This window comes from Sus scrofa, chromosome 4 (genome assembly GCF_054392235.1).
Source record: "Sus scrofa isolate SSC_HxYL_T2T_F1_AM1 chromosome 4, Sscrofa_HxYL_maternal_Yorkshire_Landrace_v2.0, whole genome shotgun sequence".
Classification (NCBI taxonomy): Eukaryota; Metazoa; Chordata; class Mammalia; order Artiodactyla; family Suidae; genus Sus; species Sus scrofa.
In genome coordinates this window covers 72,279,640-72,294,992 of record NC_139386.1, presented here as the reverse complement: position 1 = coordinate 72,294,992, position 15,353 = coordinate 72,279,640, and the positions used below count along the sequence as shown (strand labels likewise).

Sequence of the window (15,353 nt, the reverse complement as noted above, 5' to 3'; positions counted from 1 at the left end):
TCAAATGGCAGGTGAGGAAAGCTGAGAAGTTAAACCCTTTACCCAGCACTCCACTCTGTCTTCTTAACCAGGTAGAGTGGGGCCCCCAGGTGGTAGTTTCCTCCCAGAGTCCCAGTCAGGGAGCTGGAAACAACCCTCCTGCCTTCTCTTCTCCCTCCTTGACAAACACCTTCACACCCTGCATCGAAGCCCAGAGCAGAGAGATTGCAGTGTGTGTCTAGCCGTTTGCCCCTCCTCAGATGTCTTAGTATCTTCATTGTTTATTCCACATTAATATAAGCCAGTTTTAGAAACATCGTATTGATGATAAGTAAGAAGTCAGTATTCTTGAGATAAAATAGTGGAGTGTGCGCCGTTCTCCTTCTTTCCCTCTCCTTGTTTCACCTTTGGGCCGTTCTCTCCTTCAAGGGCATAACCTCCTGCCAAGTTCGTTGGAAGTTCATACATAGCAGATATAGGCAGTGGTTTATCTCAAGTGTCCTTTTGTTTTCCATGGTAGAGGATTTCCATGTCTTCTGTGAAAGGGTCAAGGAGGCTAGTAGGATCACTCTTAGTTTTTTTTTTTTTTTGGCTGAGGAGTACAGCAGCTTGATGTGGAATCTCAGTTCCCAGACCAGGGATTGAACCCGAGCTGCAGTAGTGAGTCCTAACTACTAGACCACCAGGGAACTCCCTGAAGCATCACTCTTACCCAGCTGTTCCCAGAGCTGTCCTCCAAGTTCTCAAAGGCTCTGTCCAGATCACCTTGTTCACTTCCTTCCTCCACATCCTCAGGTGTTGCCTTGGTGGAGAGCATCCTGTGTAAAATAGCACCCTCATAGCCACCCTACCCCTTTCACAGTCTGCCACCTACCCTTTTTAGTTTTTTAATAACAGTTATCACCACCAGACATAACCTTGGGCTTATTTACATGTGCTTTTCTTGCCTTTGTTATTTTTATTTTTTTGGTCTTTTTAGGGCCGCACCCATGGCATATGGAGGTTCCCAGGCTAGGGGTCGAATCGACCTGCAGCTGCCGGCTACACCACAGCCAAAGCAGCGAAGGATCCCTGCCACATCTGTGACCTACACCACAGCTCGTGGCAACACCCGGCTCCTTCACCCACTGAGCGAGGCCAGGGATTGTACCTGTGTCCTTCTGGTTACTAGCCAGATTTATTTCTGCCTCGCTGCGACGGAAATGCCTTGCCTTTGTTCTCTGAAGCAAGAACTTCCCTCTCTACTGCTTCACCAATACCCAGAACAGAGATAGATGTTCAGGAAGTATTTGTTGAATTGAAATTGAATGAAAAGTAGTGTTAAGTTTATGTGTCACTTGCTGATCATTACAGTTCAGTTCTCAGTTCTCAAGAAACTCGGTTCTAGTCAGCACAGATGGATCCCACCTCATCCAATGCAGAGTGTGTCTAGCCTCAACAGTGCCCAGACACTGTTCCTGTTCAATAATATTGTCATACTTTCGTTTTCATATGTCATTTATTTATTTACTGCTTTTTAGGGCTGCATCTGTGGCATATGGGAGTTCCCAGTCTAGGGGTTGAATCGAAGCTGCAGTCGCCAGCCTAAGCCACAGCCACAGCAACTTGGGATCCAAACCACTTCTGTGGCCTACACCACAACTCACAGCAACGCCAGATCCCTGACCCACTGAGTGAGGCCAGGGATCAAAGCTGCATCCTCATGGATACTAGTCGGATTTGTTTCTGCTGCACCAGGCAGAAACTCCCTCATGTGTCTTTTAAATGGCTCTATTTGGTGAGGCTTCTTACAAAGAAATGAATGCAGTGTGTTCTCAGATGTCTTGACATAAACCAAGTCTAAATTATACTTTAATTTATCCACGCAACATATTGTCACTGAGTTTCTTATGCCAGGTGCTGTTCTAGGCACTGGAAGTACAGTGGGGAGCACAAATGATACAGCTCTTGCATTCTGGCGGGGCAAGACAGGCAATAAGGAATTTTTTTAAAAAAAGAAAAACTTAGTAAGATTTATTGTGCTGTTAGTATTATATTGTTTCTGTGAAATCTTTTTTTTTTTTTTGTCTTTTGTCTTTTTGTCTTTTGTTGTTGTTGTTGCTATTTCTTGGGCCGCTCCCGCGGCATATGGAGGTTCCCAGGCTAGGGGTTGGATCGGAGCTGTAGCCACCGGCCTATGCCAGAGGCACAGCAACGCAGGATCCGAGCCGCGTCTGCGACCTACCCAACAGCTCACGGCAACGCCGGATCGTTAACCCACTGAGCAAGGGCAGGGACCGAACCCGCAACCTCATGGTTCCTAGTCGGATTCGTTAACCACTGCGCCATGACGGGAACTCCATTTCTGTGAAATCTTGTGCTTTTTTTGCAAATGAGAATACTTTTTAAAATTTGAAGTATTTTTGTTTTGACAATTGGCATTTTATTAGAACTTAATTAATGAGCCTTTTTTCATAGAGGCTTTATCTTGAGTCCTGTAAATAGTCGCCATAGAGCTGCCCCAGCCTGGAGCCTAGGTTTGGGTTCTCGTCTTGGCTGTACTTGAGTATCCACGGGAAGCTGACTTGTCCCCCTGGGAAGTCAGTGCAAATAGTGCTGTTTGTTCAGGACGCTCATGATTGCATAAGCCTGTTTCTGATCCTTTGGTTCTGCTTCCAGGCCCATCTGATTCTGAATGCCTTAAGAGATAAACTGTAGTCTAGTCTTAGAAACATGGCTTAGCTTCACTGGCAGCCTGACCAGATTCTTTATCCTCTACATCTGCACTCTCTCCATGGGAGCAGTGGCATCTTAAAAACAATTCTGACACCTTGGATCCAGTGGCTATATTTAAAACATTTGATGTCCCCTGGGTTAACACCAGAAAGCCGTATTACTCCTGTGGCCTGGATGCTTGTTTTCTCCCAGCCTTAGTAATTGACCGCTTCCCCAGGTGACTGATACAATGACTGCTTCAGCTTCCAGGTGAGACCTCTTCTTTCTCACAGAGGGACAGGGCTTTACATTCTGGGGGCCCTCTTAATGTGACTATGTCTTAAACAGAGTTCATAGGTTTTAATCAGACACATCAGGGAGATCTTTCCACACAGTATTATCTAACTAGGAACTTGTGAGTGTAGCTTTCCAGTCTTTCATGAGAAGAGGTAGACGTATTTGGATGCCCATCTTCTGAAATAAACCCCATTTACTCTGTTATGGAACAGACTGTGGACAGTTGTATTGTAAACACCAAAACAACTCATACCATCTTTCCCTAATCTATATTGTATAATAGCGAGATTGATAGTTCAAGCTATACATCAATAAGTCTTTCCTCATGTAACCTGAATTCTTGGCATCTTTCTCTTTTAAAATGATAAAAGATCTTAGGTGTTCTAAATCGTTTTCTCCATACTGATGTGCTGAATTACATTCTGAGTATCTGTGGGATGAATTATGAGAGTTAATTCTGTGTTACAACTGTTGATTTGATACTTGTTCTGGTGCCTAGGAGGTTCGAAGATAGAGGTTTTAGTCTCACAAGTCTGAACTTCGGCAAGTTACTTAAGTTTTGGGGGCCATCATCTTGTGTAGTTGGGGGGGGTTATAATACTTTGCTTACTTCATGGGGTTGTTGACTGAGGTTATGTGAAGTTAGACACACATGAGATGGTAGTCAGAAATCTGAGGATACATTCTTAGTTTGAAAAATCTGTGTAAAAGATGTCCTGAAAGGAGGAGAACCAATCGTTGATTGTTGACTGTGTGGCAGGCATCACTTGTGAAAATACTTGATCATTGCAGGGTAATGGCTACTGCCGGGGAAGAAGAGAGCAGATTGGTTGGCATCAGTTGAATGTATGATATTTTATTCTTGGGGAAAAAAATCTGAAACCAGAACGGCAAAATATTAGGATTCAGAAGACCTGAATAATGCATATCTGGGTGTTTGTTATATGTTCTTCTCTGAAAACTGTGGAAATATTTCATAACATTTTAAATATAAAACACCTTGCAACAAGAAAAAATAAGGGTTTCAATTAGTGTACTTGTGTATCTTGGAGAATCATATGTAAATATTAATGTCTACTGTCTGTTTCATGAGGATGAAAAAGGTTACTTGCACATGTAAATAGCTAATGTTTTTGTGATCAAATTTTATTTTGTTGTCTTTTATTTCCACAGGTTTATAAAGTTTTGGTCTCAGTGGGCAGGAGTGAGTGGTTTGTCTTCAGGAGATATGCAGAGTTTGATAAGCTTTACAATACTGTAAGTAACCATCATCTATGAGATTTTTATTTTAAGACAAAACACCTGAGGAAATGGAAAAGGAGAGAGATTTATTTGATAAATAATACTTATATATATCAGACATGTAGAAAAGGGCAAGAAATTCCTCAAAAGCATCCTAACTTTGGAATTCTTACCAAAAAGAAAGAGAACTGTTGAGAAGTTCCAGGTAAACTATGAGAGAGATGAGAACTAGATGTAAAATATGTTTCAATGTCACAGAATATTAGAAATAAATTCTTTCTACCTACTTTTCTCATAATTGTTAATCATCATGCTACTTCTAGTTAAATTGCCTAACCTTTACTTTTGGTCTGAAAGGCTGTCATAAGCCTCCCTTCCTTTCATAGTTTCATTCTTGGTTGGAAATTAGTCTAACATTCCAGATTTTGAGTAGCTAACACAACTGAGATGAATATTGACTTCCAAAAGTCAATATTCTTTACCTAAGAGATCATTAGTTATTTAAATACCTAAAACCTGTTGTGTATATTCATTATTCATATATTAAATATTGTTTTTAATACAGTGTTTGCAGTTGCAGATACTTTCTTCAGTAGGAAGCTAAGGCACCATGGTCATTGTAAGACATGAGGCCAAATCTTACACAGGGACCAATGTTTGTGGAGAGCGTTGCCTTTAAGATTGTGCATAGGTAGGAGGCCAAAGAACACTGCTTGAGTTGCTCATTGGAGACCCCAGATTATTGAGACAGCTCTGGCTGCCAGGCTTTGCTTCAGTTAAGAAAAAAAAAGCAATTGGACCTCAGGTCCCAAATTTAAATATCTTCTGCTCTAAGAATAAATAGAAATCTCCTCATGTCATTATTTTAAAAATGGTAGATAACTAGATGTCCTCCAGGAAAAAAAAAAAAACCCAACAAAAAACCTGTTTCATATTTAAAAAGGTAATTTTTTTTTCAGTTTTCTTAACCTTGTCTCTTGATTTTAAAATAGAGTTATTTAGATACATGTCTGTGGGTTATCAATTGTAAAATAATGTAGAAGAAGGTAAGTAATTAAGAGATAAATTACTTACTGAGTGGGCCAGAGTGAATCAATTGTTGTCTAGCTGCATAACTTCCTGTGTTTTCTTAAGTCATGAAAGTTAGGCTTCTGATTCATTTCCGTTTAGCATTTCACTTTATTTGTATTTGTTCCAAATAATATTCAAATTTTTTGCCAGTTGAAATTGAACTTTTAAATAATATTGCAGTTTTTAACCAGCACCATATTCTAACCAACTGGGCTGAACAGCCTGTGTGTGTATCGCAGTTTTTAAAGTGGCTTTATTTTCCTGTGTAATATTAATACATATTCTAGAAAATAAAGACTATAGAGGAAAGTAAAACTAGATTAAACTTAAAATTCACCTGTAATGTCTCTACTCAGAGATAAAATATTGCAGCTGAACTTACTACAGATAGTTTTCATTATTGCTTAGTCAGAGTATATTGAGATAGTCTCTTTTGACTAAGGTCACATTTTTGAGATAAAATAATAGCCAACAAATTTAATAGGAGAATGTGTTTTATAATTTGAGTAATTAAAAACGGTTTATTTTTTGTTGGAGGATGAGTGAGGGTTGAACGGTTAGCTCTATTTGAAATTCTTGGATACTATTATATACATGATCAACATTTTTTTTAGTTTTATGCAGGTTTGTACCAATTAGGATACCTGGTTTATACTCGGATGGAAATAACATGTTGGTGAAGTAATACATCTACATGTACACAAAGATGGTTTATATGAGCGTCTTAGAGAAATAAGATCAAATTTTGTTCAGTGAACTACTAATAGATACGAATTTGAGATTGGTTTCTGAATTTTGCTTGAAAGATTACAGGGATTAGCTTAACCTTTTAAACATGTCCTTTCGTAGAACTGTTTTTAAGAGTGAGTAGCATAGGGGATGTCACCTAAATGCTCAGCACTGTGGACAACTGCATGAATGAAAAGCGTAGCATCCTCACGATGGTTTCCTGACTTAAATAGATGATTAAATTCTTTAAGTTTGTTTGGGGTGCTTCTCCCACCATGATCACTTTATTTCTTTTCTTTCCATCAAACAACCCATCTTAAGCTTTTTTACAGAAAATTTTCCCTGTGTGGTTGTGTCTTTATCATCCACCTCCCTCATTTTTCCTGAATTTCTCTTTCATCTTTTTCTTATTTTCCCATTTTCTGAGTCTTCCTCTCTTTATACAGCTCCCTCAAGTTCTGCCTCCTGTGGTGAACTGAGGGGCAAACAAACAAACAAACAAACAAAACGGGAATGGTACTGGCTGTGTTCCTTGATACTACAAAAGTAAAATTTCCAATCTGTAAACATGTTAACTGTCGGTTTAAATATGTTTATTATGACTGTAGTTTGTATTTGGACTGTATTTATTACAGAACTTGTTGAACACATACAGAACTTGTTGAACACACAGGAAGACTATATGACTAGAGAAAATACCATAATGTACCATCCATCTTCAGCAGTTACCATACACAGCTGTTCTTGTTTCATCTCCATCCCTAGCCAGTCTGCTGGAATTCTGAAGCAAATTTCAGACATCTTATCTTCCCATCTGTAATTACTTCAATTACATCTCTAAAAAGATAAAGATTCTTTAAAAATGTGTAATGTCATTATCACATCTAAAATAAGGATAATGCCTTAATATCAAATACTCAGTGTTTATATGACTTGTTGATAAGTCTGTGAAGTGTCTTTTAATCATTAAGTTTCCCCCTCCACTTCTTTTTTCTTTACAATTTTTTTTTGTTGTAAAAACAGGGTCATTTTTCTACAGATTTTTCAGTCTGAATTTTGCTGCTCATGGTGTAGAGTGATTAATACACTCTCCTTTCTTTGTATTTCTTGTCCATGAGAGTGTACATACATGTTATATATACGTGTGTCTGTGTGTATATATGGATATACATGTTTCTGTATGTATGAATATATATAGTATATTCATATGTATGTGTGTGTGGGGTTTTTTTTGACACCAAGCTTAAAATAAGCATTAACCTGTTTTTATGACTTCACTGCCCCAAATTTAATTTCTTCAAGACCAAGTCATTCTTACTCTGGGGATAAGAAAATCTGATAAACAAATATATCAGAATATTAATAGGAGGAAGGCTAGTGCAGAGGGTAGTGAAAGCAGAATTCATCAGCTTTCTTAGAAAACATTTGTCAATCTCTTCACTTAGAGAACACAGATTTCACACCTTCTCCTGAGGTGATAAATGGTGAGTGACGTATTCAGAACCTATACACCAGGTTGTATAGCCTAAGCACTTAACACACATCATTTTCTTTACACCTCACCATAGATCCATAAATGCCAAGATTATCCACATATTCAGACAAGAAAACTGAAGCACAGAGATGTTAAGTAACTCATCCAGGGTCACAGAGATACTAAGTGTTTTACTGGGACAAAATAGGATTAGTCAGACTAATGGTATTTTATTGGTATAATTTAATATTGTACATTTGATCATGATATACTTAAAAATATGTCTTACGGATTTTTTTTGAAAATTAGATTATATTTTGTTTTGGTGTATGTATAACTAGAAGACCTGTAGAATTAACTTCATATAGTGTTATTTTTTTTAATTCTAGTTAAGGAAACAGTTTCCTGCTATGGCCCTGAAGATTCCTGCCAAGAGAATATTTGGTGATAATTTTGATCCAGGTAAGCAGTAACTTCACAGACCAGCCATTGGTGATGGTTATTTTGAAGAAGTAATTTCTGCATTCATTGCACTGTATATAGCAGTATAGGACCTTACAAAGCTGATGGATCTCATTCTCTAAACACTTTGTGTTTTAATTTGTTTTGTCCTCACAACAACGCTTTGAGGTGGGTATTACTATCATCGTTGTTTTATAGATAAGGAAACTGAGGCACAGGTTAATTAATTTGCTCAGGAGTCGTATACAAGTAGTATATGTCAGATTTGGAAGTTAACTTCAAGCAGTCTGGCTTTAGATAAATTTATTGATTATTAAGGATAATGTGCAGTTCTTTTCTAACCATGAAGTATTCTTTGTTATGTGCAGAAATATTTACTAAATGTGTGCTCTATACATGGCACCCTGCAGGCCTCTGAATGGATTAGCAAGAAATGTCCTATAGTTTACCCTTGGGGAGCCTAATGGCACATAGGATTTCAGAAATCCAGAGGCCGTTTATATTTCTGAAGCCTCAAACTTCAGACTTTTAAAACTGAAATCCAGGAAATCAACCCAGTACACAAATGGCTACTTACAGAGAGACAGAAGTCTCTCCACCAGAATCTCTATGCTTAAAGTTTTCTACCCATGCAACAGGTGGATCCTGACAAGCTAGAGAGTTTCCTCCCTCCCCACTCTCTGTTTTTTAAGGGCTGCACCTGCAGCCTGTTGGAAGTTCCCAGACTACAGGTCAAATTGGAGCTGCAGCTGCCAGCCTACCCCACAGCCATAGCAACACCAGATCTGCAACCTATGCTGCATCTTGTGGCAACACCGGATCCTTAACCCACTGAGCGAGGCCAGAGATCTAACCCGAATCCTCATGGATACTAGTCCATTTCTTAACGTGCTGAGCTGCAACGGGAACCCTCCCTCCTCCCCACTCTTTTACTTCCTCAGCTTATTTGCTTGTAACCTTGTAACCCTGCAGACCCATGGTTCCTGACATGTCTGCTTTCTTGGTCACTGCTCAGTACATTCGCTCTCAAGTGGCTTATCTTGCTTCCTCTCTGTAACCTAACCTGGTACCATTCCTTTTCCTCCAAGTTGTCTTCACTGTACCCTGTGCAGTTCTGCCCATGACGAACAAACTCCTTTATCCTCCTCCGTCTTTTTCATATTTCTTTTGCATTCTTGCTTTCATTAACACTGAGTTTTTCCCCCAAGGCTGCTTGAAATCCCCTGTCATCTTCTCAACTAGAGGCTCTTTATTCTTTTATACTTTCTGAACCTTTTATACTTTCTGATTGGAGAGGGTTCTCATCCCCCCCCCCTTTTTTTTTTCACTTCCCCTATCTTATGTAGAATTTTTTTCTCTTGGGAGAATTTAGCACACTTTATTGTCATTGCCAGTCTGTCTTATCTGTCCACAGATTTTATGAGAGTGAATGCTTTGCCTTTTTTATTTATCTATAGTGCCTGGTAGATTCTTAATAAATATTACTTGAATAGGTTAGTCTAGCAGTAAAGAGCAGATTGAGTTAGCACAACAAAGGTAGATTTTACATTCCTTGGATTGATTCTGTAGGCCAGTGGCTTTTGTTCGCTTGTTCTCTCTTTTTCTTTTTTTTTTCTAGCTGTAGAACACTTTCGCCCTAGTGAAATTTTGTGCAGAAAATGTCATGTGTAGGACAAATAAAAACGAAGTGGCTTTGTTTGTGAGGCAATGAAGTGTGTCTGTGGAGTACAGGTTGAAAAGTGTCATGACGGGTAACACATGAGACTTAGAGTTATTTGAGTGAAGTGGCCACATGGTATGAAACCAGCAGTAGGCAGAGCACAGAGAACATGAGAGAGAGTCTGCGAGGTTGGTTAAGGGACTATTCTAGTAGTCCTCAAATTAGGTAATGAGCGCTACAGCTAGGGTGGAAATGGGTCTAAAAATGGAGCATATGTAGGAACTCTTACTTTTTTTCTTTTGCTTTTTAGGGCCACCCCTGTGGCATGTGGAAGTTCCCAAGCTCGGGGTCGAATCAGAGCCTCAGCTGCCAACCTGAGCCACAGCCATAGCAATGCCAGATCCAAGCTGTGTCTGTGACCCACACCACAACTCATGGCAACGCCAGATACCTAACCCACTGAGCAAGGCCAGGGATTGAACCTGCATCCTTTTGGATACTAGTCAGGTTCATTTCTGCTGAGCTGCGATGGGAACTCCCCCAAAAAGTCCTATAATTTTAAACTTGATTTGGAAATACAACATGAGATCATGATTTATTTTTCTCTCTCTAAAACTTTACATACTTCCCAGATCTCTCCCCCGGAAATGTCTAAAAGCAGTAACAAATAAGTAGCAGGGGCACAGCCTTAGCATCCAGGTTATCATCTCTAAACACCATTTCCCTCAGCTATACTTTAGTAAAACTTTAAGAAATGAAAAATAAAACAATTTCCCCCTTAAAGAAACAAAAGTTCCATGAAAAAATGGCAATTCAAGATCTTGGGCAAGAAATGTACAAGGTTGGTCCTTGGACATCTTGCCTGGAAGGAAAGAAGCTGTACAAGAAAACAGAGGTTTTAGAGTTCCACTGTGGCACAGTGGGTTAAGCTAAATGCAGCAGCTGGGGTCACTGGAGGTGTGGGTTTGATCCCTAGCTCAGTGTAGTGGGTTAAAGGCTCAGATTCAGTCCCTGGCCTTGGAACTTCAGTATGCTCTGGTGTGCCCATAAACAACAGCAACAAAAACAAAAAACCAAGAATACTGAGGTTTTCTCAGAAGGACACAGGAGCCCGGTTGATAGGGGCTTTCATTGGCCAAAGATGGTCAGTTAGGGCATGAAGAAAGAAATTGCCCTTCTTAACTTCATGCTTGACGGCTACCCTGGAGAATTCTTCCATACACCTTTCTGAGTTCTTATGCTGCAGCTTTTAAGTTCATGCTTGTCATTTTCTTTCTTTCAGCTTCTTTGTTTTGGTGATTACCAATGTCTGTAAGTTAGATTTTACATTCTTGAGGCAGATTTTAAGGGTTATTTCTGCCTATGCTTTTCGAAGTTAAAATTGCACTTTGAATTTAAAGACCTTTCTGTAAAGTATACACAGAATTAGCTATACTTTTTATATTCTAAATAATTTAATACCAAACCTTTTGCTGATAGGATCCTGAAGTCAATATGTAAACTACTTTTTGGGGGGTAGTTTTAAAAAAAACAAGGTTATTGGAGTTCCCGTCGTGGCACAGTGGTTAACGAATCCGACTATGAACCATGAGGTTGCAGGTTCGATCCCTGGCCTTGCTCAGCGGGTTAAGGATCCAGCATTGCCATGAGCTGTGGTGCAGGTTGCAGACATGGCTCCAATCCTGCATTGCTGTGACTGTGGCGTAGGCCAGTGGCTACAGCTCCGATTCGACCCCTAGCCTGGGAACCTCCATATGCCTCTAGAGCGGCCCAAGAAATGGCAAAAAGACAAAAACAAACAAACAAGATTATTGTATTACTGAAAAATAGCATTGCACAGTAACAAAAATAATTTGAGTTAAATAAGAGATGGGGCATGTGAAACTTGGAGGCTATGAATGCTGGAATGTATATTCATTTGCTTTATGTTTTATTCATTCATATCAGTTAAGTACCTTCTAAAACACTGTGTAAGAGGTAAAGTTAAAAAAAAAAATTTGAAGGCATGATCCTTCCCTCAGTGACTTACGTAGAAACAACTTTTCTCAATTTTAACCTCTGCTAATTGAAGAGAAATAGGTTTGTACAAAATAAAAACCCATTTTTAACAGTAGAGTTTTGATAATACTAAACTAGGTAATCACCATTCTTATTTGCAGAGATTTCAGTGTTCTTGATTTTTTGTGTTTTGGGGGTTTGGGGGCTGTGCCCTTGGCACATAGACGTTCTCAGGCCAGAGATTGAACCTGTGCCATGGCACTGACCGGGGCTGCTGCAATAACAACACTAGATCCTTATCCTGCTGTGCCACAAGGGAACTCTGATATTTCTTGATTTTTTTTTTTTTTTTTTTTTGTCTTTTTGCCATTTCTTGGGCCGCACCCACGGCATATGGAGGTTCCCAGGCTAGGGGTCTAATCGGAGCCGTAGCCACCGGCCTACACCACAGCCACAGCAACACGGGATCCTTAACCCACTGAGCAAGGCTAGGGATCGAACCCGCAACCTCATGGTTCCTAGTCGGAGTCATTAACCACTGAGCCATGATGGGAACTCCTGATTTTGTTTGTTTTTGATTTTTTGCTTTAAGTTGGTATGATTTTTCAGTCATCAGTGTCATAGTGTTAATTTTTATTACTTGGTAGTACATGAGGAGTTGGGCAAAAACAAAGTATCTCTCCAGGTTTTGTGGTGAGTCTGCTTAGAACCTAAAGTAGGCATTTTGGGGGAGAATTTTCTTTGGGGAAATATGTTGTCTGCTTTATTTTATAACCATTGTATTTATAGGTTTAAAAATATATTTGTAAGTATTTATTCCTTATTATATGAAACATGAACTAAGAAATAACTTCTTGGAATTCCCGCTATGGTGCAGCACCTTATAGTATCCATAAGGATGAGGGTTCCATCCCTGGCCTTGCTCAGTGGGTTGGGGAACTGGCCATGCTGTGAGCTGTGGTATAGGTCACAGATGCGGCTCAGGTCCATTGTTGCTGTGGCGGTGGCATAGGCCAGCGGCTACAGCTCTGATCTGACCCCTAGCCTGGGAACTTCCATATGCCACAGGTGTGGCCTTAAAAAGCAAAAAAAGAAAAGAAAAAAGGGAGTTCCCATTGTGGCCAGTGGTTAATGAATCCGACTAGGAACCACGAGGTTGTGGGTTCGATCCCTGGCCTCACCCATTGGGTTAAGGGTCCGGCGTTGCTGTGAGCTGTGTTATAGGTCGAAGACACAGCTTGGATCTGGCATTGCTGTGGCTGTGGCATAGGCCGGCAGCTACAGCTCCGATTTGACCCCTAGCCTGGGAACCTCCATATGCTGCAGATGTAGCCCTAAAAAGACAAAAAAAAAAAAAAAAAAGAAAAGAAAAGAAAGAAAGAAAGAAAAAAGAAAGTTTCTTAATCAAAATTTACAATCTTGTTCTTATCTATCTTGTATAACTGTATAATTTCATGGTCTAATAGAAATAATCCTAATAGCATTGTCTCTCTTAACAGATTTTATTAAACAAAGAAGATCAGGACTGAATGAATTCATTCAGAACTTAGTTAGGCATCCAGAGCTTTACAACCAGTAAGTAATTTTCATTGTGATCTAAGGAGGCACTGAAGCCAAACCTAAGACTATTGAATAAGCTGCTGGTGCATATTTTATATATTCTTTGGAATCTTACTGTGCTATATATTTTTGTGAAATCTTCCTCAGGTATTTTTCCCATGATGTTCTTAATCTTTTAAGAATTTTTACCCTGATATTCTTAATCCTCTTTTCCCTCCATCAGCTCAAGGCATGAGTTCTTTTCTTTCTTCCTATTGTGCTTGTTCCATAGATTGAACTTGAGAGGAATTTGCACAGTTAAAACAGTTTGCTATTTACTTGATGTTGTATTTATTCATGCTTTAAGAAAACATATCTTAAGTACCTCTGTGTGCACTGAAAATATGAAGAGAAATTAATGTCATCCTTACCTTCCACAAGCCTAGGATCCAAGTCTAGTGGGAGAAACAGATTTAGAAACAAGTAATTAAATCAGAGGAAGTTTTATGATAAAAGTCCAGAGGACAGCAGATATAAATTGGCCAACTCTTCTTTGTAGGGGGCAGGAAGGTTTCCTTCAAGAAAAAAAGGTTGGGAGAGCATTCCAGGCAAAGGGAGCAGTGCATGTAACGGAGTCTTTGTAACAAAGAGCCTGTGATGTTTAGGATGCTTAAATTAAGTATTAGCATTTCATGGTACCTGGAACACAGAGTAGGTGACAGAAAGGAGATGAGGCTGAAGGAATTGGCAAGGGCTGAGCACATGTGCCATGACTTTATGCAACCTACGTCAGCATTCTGTGTCCCCAGACAGGGCCTGCAGCCCTTCTCAGCACAGCCTTCTAGGCAACTTCTTAATATGAAGGTACTTTCCCAGCCCTGTGTGTGTCTGGTAGGCTAGCATCTCTGATGAAGGCAGAAGAGTGGGTCATCTCATAACTACCTAGGAACATAGAGGTACGTCCGTGGTTTGAAATGCCTTTTCATTTTGAATCTGGTAATTGGTTCATGGGTATTCATTATATTCATTGTGGTTTGTAATTTACATTATGTTACTTAACATGGTTTTGCATGAATTAAGTATCCCATTCTAAGAAGAATAAAGTAGAACATTTGGGAAACCTTCCTACAGCTCACCTATCTTTGTAGATGCAAAGGCTGCCTGTGGACAGTGATGCAGACATGATACCTTTTATTAGTCTTTTCAGAATCACAACACTGAAGGACTGTATTTGAGCCACTGTTCTCAGAACAATAATGACGTTTATTGATCCTCACAGTTTGTAGAGGCCTCCTACATCCTGAGCAGGTGTTCTGACCTCCTTTTTTAACTTAATATACTAAATCAGTGAAATACTAGAGCTGGACCTCCTCTGACCATGGTCCTCTGCCCAGTGCTCTAGATTTCATTCCCATTGACACTCACAGGTAGGAGAAGGGTCAGAAGGCCCAGCACCCGCTTTAGCTCTGGGATTAGCCCTCAGCTCAGCCGGAGGGGCAGCTGCCTTTCCATTCAGGGCCTCCAGCAGGTGGTGGAGGAACACAGCCTTGGGCAGGATCCTGGAGCTCAGGGTTCCTACATGTGGTGAGTTCCTCAGCAAAGAGTCTTTTATCATTTGGCTCTTTGTATAATTATTTTTTAAACATTGTGCCTTTTCCCCTGGGACCAATTCTGTGTTATCTTGAGCTTAGATTTCCTCCTCTAATGTGTAATTTTTGTTGTATGCATTGGAGATTACTTCACATTGGAGTATTACTGGCTTGTTTGAAATGCATACGTTGAGAGCTTGAATTTGTCTCCTTCTTCGACAGAGCCTCACATGGAATACGTATAGCATAAGTGGTGGTGGTTTTCAGTATTTCTCCTGGTATTTGGAACAGTGTTACTCAGAACCTCTAACAGTATATTTTAAATGCTGAGAATTCATTTTGGATATAGAAGTGTTGTATTATAAAGATGTTATATTTGGTATTGAAATTCAATTAAAGCCAATGCGATTATTTTAACTTTAACATTATACTTTTAAAATACACAGTTCTTAAGTCTACAGCCCAATAGGTTTTTCCATATCTGTGCACCTTGTAACTACCACTGTTCCATTGGAGAAGAGACTTGTGGTTGCCTGATGGGAGGGGGAGGGAGTGGGAGGGAGCGGGAGCTTGGGCTTATCAGACACAACCTAGAATAGATTTATAAGGAGATCCTGCT

At 39.7% G+C, this 15,353-nt stretch overlaps 1 protein-coding gene across 2 annotated transcripts in view; it reads left to right on the top strand.

Annotated features, from left to right (window-relative positions):
• SGK3 (serum/glucocorticoid regulated kinase family member 3) overlaps nt 1–15,353 on the top strand; it is a 75,336-nt gene that overhangs the window by 21,134 nt on the left and 38,849 nt on the right. For both annotated transcript variants that reach the window (XM_085022273.1, XM_021089284.2), the window contains exons 2-4: nt 4,144–4,227; nt 7,876–7,948; nt 13,106–13,181. In XM_085022273.1, the coding sequence (XP_084878399.1) occupies nt 7,897–7,948; nt 13,106–13,181 (128 nt within the window). In that variant the 5' untranslated portion in view covers nt 4,144–4,227; nt 7,876–7,896. The remainder of the gene's footprint in view (nt 1–4,143; nt 4,228–7,875; nt 7,949–13,105; nt 13,182–15,353) is intronic.